The sequence below is a fragment of the Engraulis encrasicolus genome, chromosome 3, assembly GCF_034702125.1.
Source record: "Engraulis encrasicolus isolate BLACKSEA-1 chromosome 3, IST_EnEncr_1.0, whole genome shotgun sequence".
In the NCBI taxonomy this organism is placed as follows: Eukaryota; Metazoa; Chordata; class Actinopteri; order Clupeiformes; family Engraulidae; genus Engraulis; species Engraulis encrasicolus.
In genome coordinates, this window is record NC_085859.1 from 53,192,469 (window position 1) to 53,207,137 (window position 14,669).

At 41.5% G+C, this 14,669-nt stretch overlaps 1 protein-coding gene across 1 annotated transcript; it reads left to right on the forward strand.

Annotated features, from left to right (window-relative positions):
• The first annotated feature begins 129 nt into the window (after positions 1-129).
• On the forward strand, positions 130-14,451 carry osmr (oncostatin M receptor). The gene is made up of 17 exons (XM_063194568.1): positions 130-667; positions 760-919; positions 2,580-2,737; positions 3,289-3,397; positions 3,705-3,828; positions 4,279-4,424; positions 4,797-4,930; positions 5,383-5,530; positions 5,778-5,857; positions 6,838-7,072; positions 7,369-7,590; positions 8,672-8,773; positions 9,462-9,623; positions 11,300-11,452; positions 12,180-12,261; positions 12,479-12,563; positions 12,917-14,451. The coding sequence occupies exons 1-17, from the start codon at positions 509-511 to the stop codon at positions 13,310-13,312; spliced, it is 2,655 nt and encodes an 884-aa protein (XP_063050638.1). The 5' UTR covers positions 130-508; the 3' UTR covers positions 13,313-14,451.
• Positions 14,452-14,669: the final 218 nt, after the last annotated feature.

Here is a 14,669-nt window from a genome sequence, read left to right on the forward strand (position 1 = left end):
TGCAAGCCGCCAGGTGGCGTCATACGACTCTGTCTGAATTTGTCATCCACTGCTTGTACCAAACATTGACTGGCGCTATCAGTGTTTTATCGCTTATTGCTTCGCGGAAGCATGGGAGATTATGTGGCTTGAAACGATGCTTGACACCTGCGGTGTACACCTCGCTGAATCCTCTGCGGTATCTACAATAGGGTTTGTGGTAGACAATTTGTGTGTGAGAGAGTGTGGAGGCAGATACGCCACAACTTTATGATATAGGAGAAACAGAACAGATAGGCTACAGGCCTAAAATAACTTTGGTGTCCAAAATACAGTTTCAATGGATTTGGTCCTCGCCTATGGACGATGAGGCGCATGGATCTGGTGCTGTGGCATATCGGTCTGATAGGCCTATTTGTCTTTGCCCATGGGAATTGCTTGGGGGGATTTGGCAAGTCATCTTTTTTAATGCCATAAAACTATTGCAGTCTGCTTTGATGACTGACAAAAAGTAGGCTGTTAATTTGTGATGTTTATTATTCGTTTAGACGGCGTACCAGTTGAATTTGAGCTGTATCCCAAAGATCACCTCCGTCTTGTGGTTAATTGGACCTTGGAGCGCGCGCTCAACAACGTTACTTATGAAATTCAAGTGAGCCGCTCAGAAAATTTCCAACTGATAGAATGTGTAAGTAAACCATATCGTCGTCACTTTTAAGTTTATGTTGGTGCGCATACATAGATTGCATCATTTAAAAAATTGAAAATGTTCTGTCTCAGATAAACGTGAGCATTGGATATCAGGAAAATGGAGAACTGTTTCACACGTGGACTTGGACTTCAAAACTACCCTTGCAATGTGTTGATCACTCCGTGAGGATGAGATGCATTTACAACTTCAGCTCAGTGTGTAACTGGTCATCATGGCATACCCTCCCAGGTAGGTCTTTAAAAAAGTAGAAGTATTAATAACTCCATACAAGGTTGTTGTTGCTCAAATGTCTGCTCTTTGAAATACACTTGTTCTGTCAGTCATCAGTACTTTTTTTAAAATCTATCTTTCTGAGTGCAGTATCTAGGACTACATATCATATTATTATGTTACTGTTATTATGTTATGCTTGGCAGTATATGCCTTGTGATGTTTTGTCCATAAGATATTGTACATTGACATTTTACATTACATTACACTTATTCAAAGTGACTTAAAGTTATTTTAAGTGCAGGGTATTGGTTAGGAGCAGTGCAGAGGTGGAAGAAGTACTGAAGTTGTGTACTTAAGTAAAAGTAGAAGTACCCTGCGAAAATATTACTCAAGTGAAAGTAAAAGTTGTTTACCAAAAACGTACTTAAGTAAAAGTCCTAAGTACTAACTTTTAAATGTACTTTTCAGTACAAAAGTACAAGTAGGCCTACACGCGCACTGGCTGTCTTTCTCCATGTCTACCTACTTGATACAATAGGAAAAATTGTCTGCAACGGTTTTCGGTTCCATTTGAACATGACTATGGAGTCCTGTTAATGTTTTTAAAAGTATATTTTCTATCTGGGTGTCAATTTGGAAGAGGGGCTTGGTCCCACCTCCCTGCCCGCAGCTGAGGCTACTGAAATATCCACGAAACACAACAGGAAAACCTAGGATAAATGTAACTAGTAACAAAGTCTTCTCCTAGAAATGTAAGGAGTAGAAAGTACAAGTAATTGTCAAAAAATGTACTTGAGTAAAAGTAAAAGTCTGCATTTTTATTTTTACTCAAGTAAGTACAAATTCCAGAAAAAACTACTTAAGTACAGTAACGAAGTAAAAATACTTAGTTACGTTCCACCTCTGGAGCAGTGTGGGGTTAGGTGCCTTGTTGCTCAAGGGCACCTCAGCCATGGAGTGCGGTAGGGAGTGGAGGAAGAGTGGGATTCGAACCTGCAACCCTCTGATCTCAAGCCCATCTCCTTAACTTCTGTAGTGAAATAAAAAACTTTTGGGTGCGAGTAAAAAATATAGTAAAAAAGCATAGTGAAAGAATGAAGGTGTCCACATACATCGTCAGAAGTACTCTACATGCAGATCTATCCCAGTGTTGGACTAGTCATCTGGCATGCAGGGCATTTTCTCAGTGGGCTTCAAAGGGTTTCAGGGTACATCCTAAGGGAACGGCCCACAATTTAAATGGCCCATCCCATTGGTCCATCTTCAATATAGACAGTTGGCTCAGCCAACTACAAAGTAATTTAAATGCTGCTCGAAAGTGGCCTGTGTGTGTATGTTAGGGGCTGCTAGTTTCAGGCAAAAAATACCTGGAGTGGAGGTTGCTCTGGTGCAGTGTGTTAAGCCCATAGATGGTCTTCTATACACATCTATGGTTAAGCCCCCCTCCCCCCAAGATTGGTCGGGGTCATTTCCTGAGTGACTCTGTCTCATCTCTCTCTTCCACTCTCCTATACTCTCGACTATTCTATCATCAACAGACACAAAAAGCTACCCTTTTTTTTTTTAAATGCCTGGGGCAGTTTTTGGTCCCAATCTGTCCTGTTTCACAGGTGCGCCTATGGATCTGTGGTGCTCTGCAGGTGTTCATCATGGATGCATGTGTTCCTCTTCTCAGGTGCAGAGGAGCACAACGTACTGCAGATGTTCCCATATGAGGAGGTCCTACAGGAGGGCACCGAGCTTCTCCTCTGCTGTGTGGCCCCCAGGGGCGCCCACATCACCAGTGCCACCTTCGACCAAACCCAGTACCCCCTCATCCACGTCAGCAGCCAGGTCATTTTCAGAGTTAATTCTACTCCATATTGTGCAAAAGGGATTTGTCTCTATGCCCCAAATATGCAGCATTTTCTTAGTGTTCAAGTATTTTAAAATGAACTTATATTGAAAAGAACAGAGTTTTATATCTAATGATGTTTCATACAAAGTATTAAATATTTCTTTCCATGGAAGAGGACAATCTATCATTTTTCCCAGCTCTCAACATTTTTACATGGGAGCTCTACCAATTTATCATTTTGCAAATAAAACTGTATATTTCCTTGTTAAATTTGGTTTGGTTTAGCCATTTGTTCTGCCTTATATTTGGTCTGCACACTAAATAATTATCACAGCTAGTTTTAATTTTTATTTTTCCATCTGAAATGTAGAGATGCAATTAATTGGTTATACTGTTGTATAGTACACACCTCCCCATATCTTGCTCTTAGTTGTTTAAATGAAAGGATCTCGCATTTTTCATTCAGAATGTCTTCAACAAAAATAATTCCTTTATAAAACATGTGCTTAAAAAACATAATTTGACACCCCATTTTTTCACTCTGCAGGTCAGAGCCATCGCCGTGGCCCACCTCAACACCACTAATGGCTGGGGCGTCTCAACCAAATGCTACGATTCCCAAGGCAACGAAAATGACTCGACCAACTACGTCACTTGTTAGTATTCCAGATTATTATTGCACATAATACTGTGCAGTTTTGGCTTGTTATGGTGGTTAGATGTATGTTATGATGTGTTTAGAACCAGATAGGATATTAATAATTCAGAATTAAAAGTTCTGTCTAGTTTACTTACTTTGTAGATCTTTCATTTAGTTTCCAGTGTTTACATGACGTTTTCAAAGCGGAATTAAGCTTTATTCAGAATTAAATGGAGTTAATTCTGAATTAAATATCTCATGTAAACGTAGCCAATATGAGGTCTTAAGTAGTACTTCGATTTTATGAGGACATGTTTCACCAGTTTTACCTCAGAAGCCCAAAAATCTGAGCTGTGAGACGGAGGACTTGAGAGTTTGGAATTGCACATGGCAGCCTGGGAGACCCTCGGAGATAGACGGCGAGCACGTATACACCCTGCTGGTCCAGTGAGTTCACTTCTACTTTTACTTTACACAATGACCACAATTATCACCTACTTTTGTTGTTAGTTTATCTGTACTCTTAATTAACACCACTATTTCACAACCTGTTTTTTTTTAACAAAGGTCCCCTTGATCTCGTCATAAGCCAACCAATCGCAACTCAGACCCCCCCCCAGCTGTCTCCTTATCAATGCCCCCTGAGGGCTCCCTACCCCCCGAGTGCTGTTTCATGTGTGTGTGTATGTATGTGTGTGTTTGCGTCTGTGTGCATGCATGCATGCGTACGTATGTACGCGCATACTGAATGCCTGTGCTTGTGTTTATCAATCCATCCATTTTGTGAAATGAAATCAGCTAATCAAGCAATGAAATGTATCCAATCTGACGTAAACAACCACACAACAAAATCTTTTGTGAAAGGCATCTGGATTACTCCTATATCTTTTCCTAAAGGGACACAGATTATGAGAAGAAGTGTGAAGATTCGTGGTGTAGTTTCCAGCCTTCCTCATTCCTCCATGACTACAATGTTACTGTGTTGGTGACAACCAGTCTAGGACACATAGCAGAAAACATCCGGTTCCCCTCCCTGGACAGAGGTTAGACTGATTCTTACGTTTTTTTTTCTTTAAATGTCCAAATATTAAAGGTTTAATGCATACTTTTAGTAGATTACAGTTTCAAGATGTACAGTACTATGCTGCCCATTCATACATTTGATCTCACCATGAATAGTTACTAATAAACTTCGAAAAGTGTACATTTCCTTGTCATAATGAATGCTTAGACATGGATGGTGGTGACGGTAAGTTGTGAAAAAGATACTACAGTATTTGTGAATAGGCAAGCGAAAATCTGGAAACTATAAACTTACATACGTTACATACTCACTTTAAGGAGAAAAGAAAGCAATACTTAGACATGGGCAGTGATTTTTGACTTGTTCATTTCATGCTAACTGTTCTGTCTAGTTTTTCCGGTCGCCAACAGTTTGTCAGTGAAGCCTAATGTGACTGAAGCTGTCTTGTCTTGGACTGTCGAGGGAAACTTTACCAAGATTCCAGTGGTTTGCCAAGTCCAAACCTATCCAGAGGCTCATATAATGGTATTGCATCCATGCATGTATATTCTGCACCTAGGCACTTTTTACACGTATGTGGATATTTTTAAACACAGATATTTTTTATCCATTAACACATTAACACGACAAGTGGATTAAAAAAACTCCATTGTGACAGGTGCGGTCTCCTGTAAGGGATTTTTTTAAACTGTTTTGACAAGAGATGTTTAAAACTCTGTAACCAATGTGTTTTCAAAAATATCCATGTACGTGTGAACAGCATCCTAGTTAGCTCAGAAAATATGATTACATTGTTATGAATTTGTTTGTTTTGTTGTGGTGGGGCGATGTTGGTGTTGTACTATTGTAGAGTAGTAGAGTTACTTTATTAATCCCAAAGGGAAACTACGGCTGCACATCATGCACATGATACACTTTGAAAAACAAACATGTGCTATGTGTTTCTGTGGTTGAAGTGTTCTTGTCGTGTTTTGCAGGACATTGAACAAATCCAGGATTCAGTGTTACGCTTTGTTTGCCAACTGGAATGTTTAAAACCCAGCACACAGTACCGGGTAAAGGTACGCTGTGGAGTTTCTGGGAAAACATGGGGAAGGTGGAATGACACAAGTATTTTCACCACATGTAAGTTCAATTATATTGTCCACCAATCACCATTATATAGAGTAACATTTTGACCGACAATGTTTCACCAACGTTTTTGAGCACAAGAGCCATGACATCTCCAAATTGTTCTGTTTTGGAGACTTCTCAAAGTGGTTACTAAACTTCTATTCTATTGTATTCTACTCTATTGAACTGCATTGCATTGCATTGTATTGAATTGTGTTGTATACATCTGAAAAAAAAATCAATTTTGCACTTTGTTAAGACCCTGTGGTTGTTGTGGACGTCTGGAGGACAATCAAACATCATTCCACTGGCCGCAGTCTTGTTGTAGTGTGGAAGACAGTAAGTTTCCACCACACCAGGCCTATAACTTACCCAGCCTTACCCCTCGCTGCAACCTCCCTAAAAAAATCATGGATCATCACAAACAACAACATCACAACAACTCCACAAAATGTCATCTTTTTAGTTAACCTGCTGACAGACAGACAAACAAACAGACAAACAAACCAACGCGAAAACATAACCTCCTTTTCGGAGGTAATAATGATGTAATAATATGCACATGGCAAAAACACATACATCTTATAAAATGATAATCAAGTTAAAATGGAGGATTGAGGTTTATGCTGCTGCAGTAGTAATTCCAGTGATGTCAGGCAATGGGATTTCTCTATCAATTTGTTCAGTTTCAACAAATTGTCAAAGATTTTCTAGGTTCGAATGTCTCTGAAATTGTCCTTAATTTCCTTCATAAGCAATAAAGTATCCCTACTACAGTATACTCAACTGAAATGCACGCTATATCGTCACGTGGCCACGAATCGCCGATCTATAATCTATAACGTTCGTTGTGCTGTCAAGATAAAGCCCCGTTTTTTCGTGCTTGGGCCACACTTCCGTGGTTGATTTACGATTGATGGCCCAATTCCGACAGAAAACTGATTAGGGAAAGATTATTAGAAGGGACACATTAGCATGTATGCCACATCTCACTGTGAAGTAAAACAAATTAAGTTGGACAGTGTGTTTTCCAATGCAATGTTCGCTTTTCTACACCGTAGGCTACTCACACTCCGCTTCTTCCTCATCACTGGTGTCCGAGAAATCACCTGGAGGCTTGACAGGTCCATCAATCATAAATCAACCACAAGTCGGACAGCCCATTCAAATGCATTGGCCGCGGAAGTGTGGCCCAACCACGAAAAACGGGGCTATATCGTGATGGCACGACTACCATTATAGATTAATTTAATTTTGTGGAAGCACGACGCATCTCGTGTAATAGGGCTCGTATACTCAAGCTCAACTTTGTCCTCCAGAATTCCAGTGGAAGCCAGTCGGATGTGGAGTCATATGATGTCCGTCTGCAGGGGGGGAATGTCCTGAACATCACGATGGAGGACGGTGGAGGAGGACTTCAGCAGAGGATCACTGCAGAGAGTCAGACAGAGTTCCTGATTGGCCAGGAAGGATGTAGCGTTTCTGTGCGCGCCATCGTACGGGTTGGATCCTCCATTCCCTCGCTCATCAACATTCCTCCCTCACAATACACAGGTGAGTGAATGGGGGCATGACTGATTCTTCAGGAACCACTATTATACAAATGGAGAATTTACAAGAGCCATTTTCAATGTTATCGATAAAATATCGGAATGTGTTTGCAATGTATTGGTATGTAACAACTACACATTCACTAATGCTAGTTATTATGTTACTAGGGCTTCGACCGAATACAGACTCTTGATCAGGTGTCTGTCACACATTCTGTGCAAACCATTTCACTGCTTTTTTGCTCTTGATCAAGGTCAGAGTCAGGTCAATAACTTTGTGGCCGTCTGTATTTCTACCAGAAGAGCAAATCACCCCAAAGAGGCTTGTGGGCAGTGGTGCCCAGGCTGGCTTTGCGCTGTCGTGGGCGGAGGAAGCCAGGGCGGTGTGTGGGTACACGGTGGAGTGGTGTCATAAAAGGCCCGGTGCCAGTGCCAGTGCCAATGCTCTACTTTGCCACCCCAGTGAGCTGAGATGGGAGAAGGTGGAAGGGCACAGCACCACCTCTTTATCACTCCCTCCAGGTACAGTGCAGTGCAGTAGGAGGCATCTCCTCTCTCTCTCTCTCTCTCTCTCTCTCTCTCTCTCTCTCTCTCTCTCTCTCTCTCTCTCTCTCTCTCTCTCTCTCTCCCTCTCCATCATGGCTCCTCCTAAACTAGGGTTTCATCGATACTATGAATGGGCTTACTGTACTCGCTCATGGTCCCACCCAGGATCTTCTCAAGGCTGAATAATTTCCCAATCCTGCCCTATCTCTCTCTCCCACTCTCTTTCCGTCATGATATTCACTGTCCTATCCAAAGTAAAGACAAAGCCCATAAAAATATCTACAAAAAACTGGGGTTTCATCAGTTTGAATTTAAGTATTTCAGTATTTTGGGGGGTGGGGGCCTCTATTTGATTGTGGAGAGAGAGAGAGAGAGAGAGAGAGAGAGAGAGAGAGAGAGAGAGAGAGATGGAGGAGGAGGAGGAGGAGGAGGAACAGGAAATGACAGGAGTCAAATAACAGTATGGTGCCTTAGCTGTTTGAATAACAGCCAAGGCCACGTTATCCATTAACTTCATCCTCCATCCATGCACTCCATGCACGGCTCTGGGCAGTCATGGGTGAGCGGTTAGGGCGTCAGACTTGCATCCCAGAGGTTGCCGGTTCGACTCCCGACCCGCCAGGTTGGTGGGGGGAGTAATCAACCAGTGCTCTCCCCTATCCTCCTCCATGACTGAGGTACCCTGAGCATGGTACCGTCCCACCGCACTGCTCCCCATGGGGCGCCACTGAGGGCTGCCCCCTTGCACGGGTGAGGCATAAATGCAATTTCGTTGTGTGCAGTGGGCAGTGTTCACTTGTGTGCTGTGGAGTGCTGTGTCACAATGACAATGGGAGTTGGAGTTTCCCAATGGGCTTTCTTTCACTTTCATGCACTTTGAGCTGCATGCCTTGAATGATACTGTACTATACAAATACAGTTATTATTATTATTATTATTATTATTATTATTATTATTAATATTATTACTATCACTATTACTATTAGTATTAGTATCATCCTCAACAACAGCGCCAGAGACTGATTTGGGTCCACTTGTCTTGTCTGGTTTTGAGCAGGTGGCTTCGTGGGTGGCTTCAGATACGCCTTCAGTGTGTTTGGCTGCAGAGAGGACGGCTACCATCTGATTGAGACACTCGTGGGCTACTCACAGGAACACAGTAAGACAAGAGCTGACTTCCTGTTCAAGGAAGAGGCTCACTTCCTCCCCCCACCCCCGGCCCCGGCCCCACACCCACCCCCGGCCCCACTAATGGCCTCAGAAGAGATGGAGGCAGCATGCTCGGTGTGTGTGTGTGTGTGTGTGTGTGTGTGTGTGTGTGTGTGTGTGTGTGTGTGTGTGTGTGTGTGTGTGTGTGTGAGAGAGAGAGAGAGCGAGAGCGAGAGCGAGAGAAAGAATGTTGTAAGAGCTCACAGTTACTATAGTAGATGACTTGCTCAATAGTTTGGCCTAGATGTTAAAAAGGATATCTCGTTTATGGGTGGAGCCAGGTAAAAAAAAAATACAACAAATAAATAAATAACTAGTAATAACTAGAACTCAGTGCTTACTCTTGAATGTCAGAGTTTATCGCCAATCTTATTTGCCCTTAGACTCATCCTGGGCCAATGCGATGGTGTGAAGTATCTATGGATACCAATAACAAATAAACAACAATGAACAAATTGAATAGATTAAATGTAGCTAAATAGAACACACTTTTTCAGGCTATGCAATTGATTGATTGATTGATTGATTTAATTGATTGATGAATATAGTAATTCATGTAATAATCCATTGTTTCATTGATTGATTGATTGATTGATTCATTCATTCATTCATTCATTCATTTGTTAATTGATTGGCAGGACCTACTACTGTCCCAGAAATACAGTCCTCTCCCGTGGTCACGTCGTCCTCTGTCAGGCTGAAGTGGAGTTTTCCGGAAGACAGTCCACAGCACCCTGGCTTCATCACAGGCTATCTTGTGACGGTTAAAGACGATGGCCAGTTGAGCAATCAGAGCCAGCGTGAGTAGAGTGGAGTGAAGTGGCGTTCAAGTTGCGGAACAATTGCTCTCAGGGCCCCATGCCGAAACAGTAAAAAATGGAAAATGGAGAGTTAATTCAATAGTTACAGACTATGCTGGGAACAAATACAATCTTGAAGATGTTAAATGGTTTCTCTAAGTGTTGAATCAACACTGCATTTTTTTACTGTGGAATGGCCCCTCATACAGCCTCCCAAGGTCATAAGAGGGCCCCACCACCAATACGGGAGGGCCCTGGGCCCAGGGGCAAATGCCTTTCTGGTCCCCCTATAGCTCCGGCCCAGGTGGAGTTGCAGAATGGCTTTGTCATTGTTATTGCCAGTAAGCTGGTACTACTGGTGTAGTTTTATTGGGAAACAGGATATGAGATGTGTTTTTTGTGAGTTGTGAACATCTAGTACTAGGCGAACATCTACTTCATTTACAGTAAGTGAACATCTACTAGGCGTTACCCGTACACACCAATCACAAGTACATGTTGAAATGAGACACGGATGGGAACTGGTGGCTGTAGAGGTGTATGGGGTTACCCGATGACACAAAACTAGTTTCTCTTTTTATATTTTATGTTAAGTACAGTTTCTGAGCATTTTTGTCTTTAATATAAGAGGATAGTGAAAAGTATGAGAGAGACACAGAGTTATTTTCACCTGTTTTACTCTTTCCTACATCAGGCACACTCACAATGTCCATTTTCTGCATTTTGTCATTTGGTATATCAAGTCACCAATAGTCCTCTGATACTAGTACTGGCTCTGATGCCAGTCTGGACACGATATGACTTGTTTGACAAAGGTACAAAACTAGGTACGAAAATGACTGGATCAGAAGTGAAAACTATGAAGCAAATTTCTGATGAAAACACGATTCATTTGTCTTTGAAAATATTGGATGATCCATCCTATCCGCTCTTCCCTGAGTACTCCCCCCTTACCTCAGGACTCTGGTACAGGCTACCTTAAGTAAAAACAAATACTTATATATTATATTATATAAATATATGTAGAGCCTTCTTTTGTGCCTCGAACCTTTCAACTGCTAAACACAGGAAGCTAAACTCAGACAGGTTGACTTTATTGTAATATACTGTATTGTACCGTATATATTGTACAGTATATAGTAGGGCTGCACAATTAATCAAAATTAATCAAAAATCGTGATAAATCGTGACATCGAAGTCATGATTTCAATCGTGATTTAATCGTGGCAATAGCGACCTACATTTGAGAGCCAGAACATACTGACAGGCTGGTGTTTCTGGCCAGAAATCGTTTCAAAAAGTTTCATGCTATTGCCTTTACATAATTATTACAATTCATTTTATTTTGCTCATCCCGTATATAATTCATTCTTGGTTATATTTCATCTTGTTGTAATTTTCAAAAAAATCTGCAAAAAATCAATAATCGTGATTAATAATCGTGATTACGATTTTGACCAAAATAATCGTGATTATGATTTTTTTCCATAATCGTGCAGCCCTAGTATATAGGTTGATTATTATTGTTATTATTATATAGGCTGTTGTTTTGTGTATTGTTGTGCTCATCTGTATGTCTAAGTGTTGTTTTGCTCTATGGCATCTACAAATTCCCTTTGGGGCTGTAAAGGTTTCATTCATTCATTCATTCATTCATTCATTCATTCTGCCTCCAGACTCCCAGCGTATTTCAGTGGATGACCCCGGTAGGAAGATGGTGATGGTGAGCGGTTTGAGGGAGAGTGCCCGCTACTCCTTCTGCATCCAGGCCTGTACCACTGCAGGCCCAGGGCCACACTCATGTCGCAGCTTTGAAACCTCACCCGACTGTGAGTAGAGCTACATGTCAAAGTCTTCATTGTACATTTAAACAGCTCTTTTCTTAAAGGGACACTGTGTGAGATTTTTAGTTGTTTATTTCCAGAATTCATGCTGCCCATTCACTAATGTTACCTTGTTCATGAATACTTAACACCACCACCAAATTCTAAGTATTCATTATGACTGGAAAAATTGCACTTTTCATACATGAAAAGAGGGATCTTCTCCATGGTCCGCCATTTTGAATTTCCAAAAATAGCCATTTGTAGCTGCAAAAATGACTGTACTTGAACCATACTAGAAAATATTTTTTATTACTTAGTAAACGTTCATGTAAAGATCAAATTTGGAAATACGCAGCCCAGTTTCAATGAGCAGCATAGTTGCAGTACCTTTTTTGACCATTTCCTGCACAGTGTCCCTTTAAACTCTATAAAAGCCATTTAAATACAATTGTCATGAATATTGTTTTTTAAATCTGATTTTACGACAGCATCTGGAAAATTCTAACTGGGTTAATGTTATCTGATATTTCCATAATACATTCAAATTTTAAAACACTGAATTCAATGATTTTAACAAAGAAAGACAAAAGCACTTACTTTTTGAATATTTTTGAAAATTGATATGTAGTATTTTCCTCCAAACACACAGTTTTAGATAGGGCAGCTCTGTGACACTGGGGAGTGTCCATGGTGTGGCCATTGGGTCATAAAATGTTATTGGCTCCCACAGATACTCTGTTTATGGCGAAGATTTTAATCCCTTTGGCGTTCCTTCTGGGCTGTTGTGTTCTGCTGTGGCCACACTGGAAGAGGTGAGCATGGGACTGAAGCACTAACAGACCTAGTCTGACACATAGATGGCTGGCAGAGTTATGTTATTGATAGAGAGATACAACCTCCTACACCAGAACAACACTGATATACATCACACATCATACAGTCCTTCGACATTTCAATGCAAACTATACAGTGTTATAATTGTGTACGTGACAATTCAATGAACGTTGATGTCTATCTACATATATCTAGAGTGAGGAATACACTTGTGGAGATTTTCACTCATACAGCCAGTGTGAGTGTGAAGATTGTGGAGCTGGACAGCTCACTGTATGAGGTATGTCAACATGACACACTGGTGTGTTGGATGTTGGATGCTCACAAAGTTCAGACCTTTGGTTGACTTCACAGTGTGCAGAATTATTTGTCTACTATTTTCCTGAACCAAAAAAGAAAGCAATCCTTAACTTTAGTTAAATTTAGTATAGATTAAAAATAGGTGTCTCCTTCTAGATCCTTAGTAGTAGTGTAAACTTATTCACACAAATTATGTGTATTTTGCTTTTCAATTTCAGTTTACTGGTTCAGAGTACTAAACTCTTTTATTTATTCCGAAGGAAATCGAATCCTAATCTAATCCTGCACCTGCTCAGAGATAATATGCATATTATTCCCCTCATCTTCCCTCAGACAAGCGAGAGGATTCGCACCCTGAAAGTGGAAGAGTGCCTGTGCTGCGACCTTGAAGTTGTAGATATGGGCTGTCCAAGGTCAGAGGAGCGGCCATTCCTCCTCTACCAGAACGATGACTCTTCTGGCCGCCCCTCTCTCGTCACCCCCCCGCCGGGGTACTGCTGTGGCACCGAGCTGCTGGATGACCTCTGGGATGATCCGCATGACCTTGACGGCCGCGAGAGGTGCCTAAGTGACATCTGCAACTTCACCTACTCGCCCACGGCCACCGAGGTGTCCTTCGTCACAGCGTCGTTCAGCTCTGACACTGTGCCACAGCAGCCACAGCAGCAGCCACAAAGCAGTGCTATGATGGGCTATGTCACCTCTGCTGCTTTTCCCAGCATGAGCTAGGCAGGGCTGGGCTGGACTGGTCAGCTGGCATACAGGGTATTTTCCCGGTGGGCTGACTGCGCCTAGGGACTTTGTTTTTCTTAGGGGCTGGTCCACAGTTTACAGGGGGTGGCCCATCGGTCCAGCCTTAGAGATTGTATTAAGGCAGGCAGGATATAGTGTGGAAACAGGCTATAGGCCCACTGTATGTGTGAGGGTCCGGTTTAAGACAAAAATGTCCAGGCCAGCCCCCCTACAAGGTGCTCGCTTGGCTAGCCTTCTAGACCTGATATTATGCCAAGATTTGCTGGCTGCTTTGCCAAAATATCCTACCAGTTGCCTGTACCCAACATATCCCTACCTCTGACCATAACATATAGGGGCGCTTCTGCGTAGATCTTGGTAGTTGCAATAGAGATGTTGAAGGAAATTAAGTATCCAGCAGCAGCACACATAACACACATTGCACAATGTGTGACAGTTAAATTGAAGCAACAGTGATGGCGTTATGAGATATGGTGCTTGTCTTGTTTTGGTTTGCCTTTCTGTCAAACATAATCTCGCAGATTGCTGATTACAATGGGCAAAAAGTTTGCTGCAGATTGGATACTATGCCGTGGCAACAAAGGAGAAACTATATGGCTCTCCGTGTTGGGCAGTAATGCTTTACAAAAGTAATTAATTACTGTAATGCATTACTTTTTGCTGTAATGCAGTAATGTAAGGCATTACAGGGCAAAAATCTGTAATATTTACGAAGTTACAATGCTAAATAACTTAAGTTACAATGTATTACAATAACCTGCATTTTAGTGGTATTAAGTGTGGTGGATTAGAAAGAAGCTATTCCTGAACCTGGTAGTTTTTAGTCTGCATGCTGCCAAAAACACCTCTTGGATGGGAGGTGAAAAAGTCATAACTCATGCCCTTGATTTACACTGTAACAAATTGCCAGATCCATATTTAGGTCTACAGTTCTTTTGGCGAAAGTAACTAAAGTAATGCAAAAGTAGTGTAATACCTTACATTTTAAATATAGTCATATTGTAGTGTAAGGGATTATTTTGAAAAGACCGTAACATGTAATCAGTAATGCATTACAGTTTTTGAGTAACTTGCCCTAACACTGGCGGCTTTTGTGACTGTAGGCGTTACAAGTGGACCTATTGTACAGTATATAGTATTTTGGTCCTGTTCTGAATAACAATGGATGAAATGCTCTCTTGCTCATGTTTAGATTTCATTTGCTGTGGGAAAAAAGGAGGAACAGTACCATGGTTTATGGCAGGGGTATTCAATTAAAAGTCACTGAGGGCCAGTTTTTCCACATTCCTTCCAGTAATCGGGCATACAGTAGAATCTGCAAAACTGTGAGCAG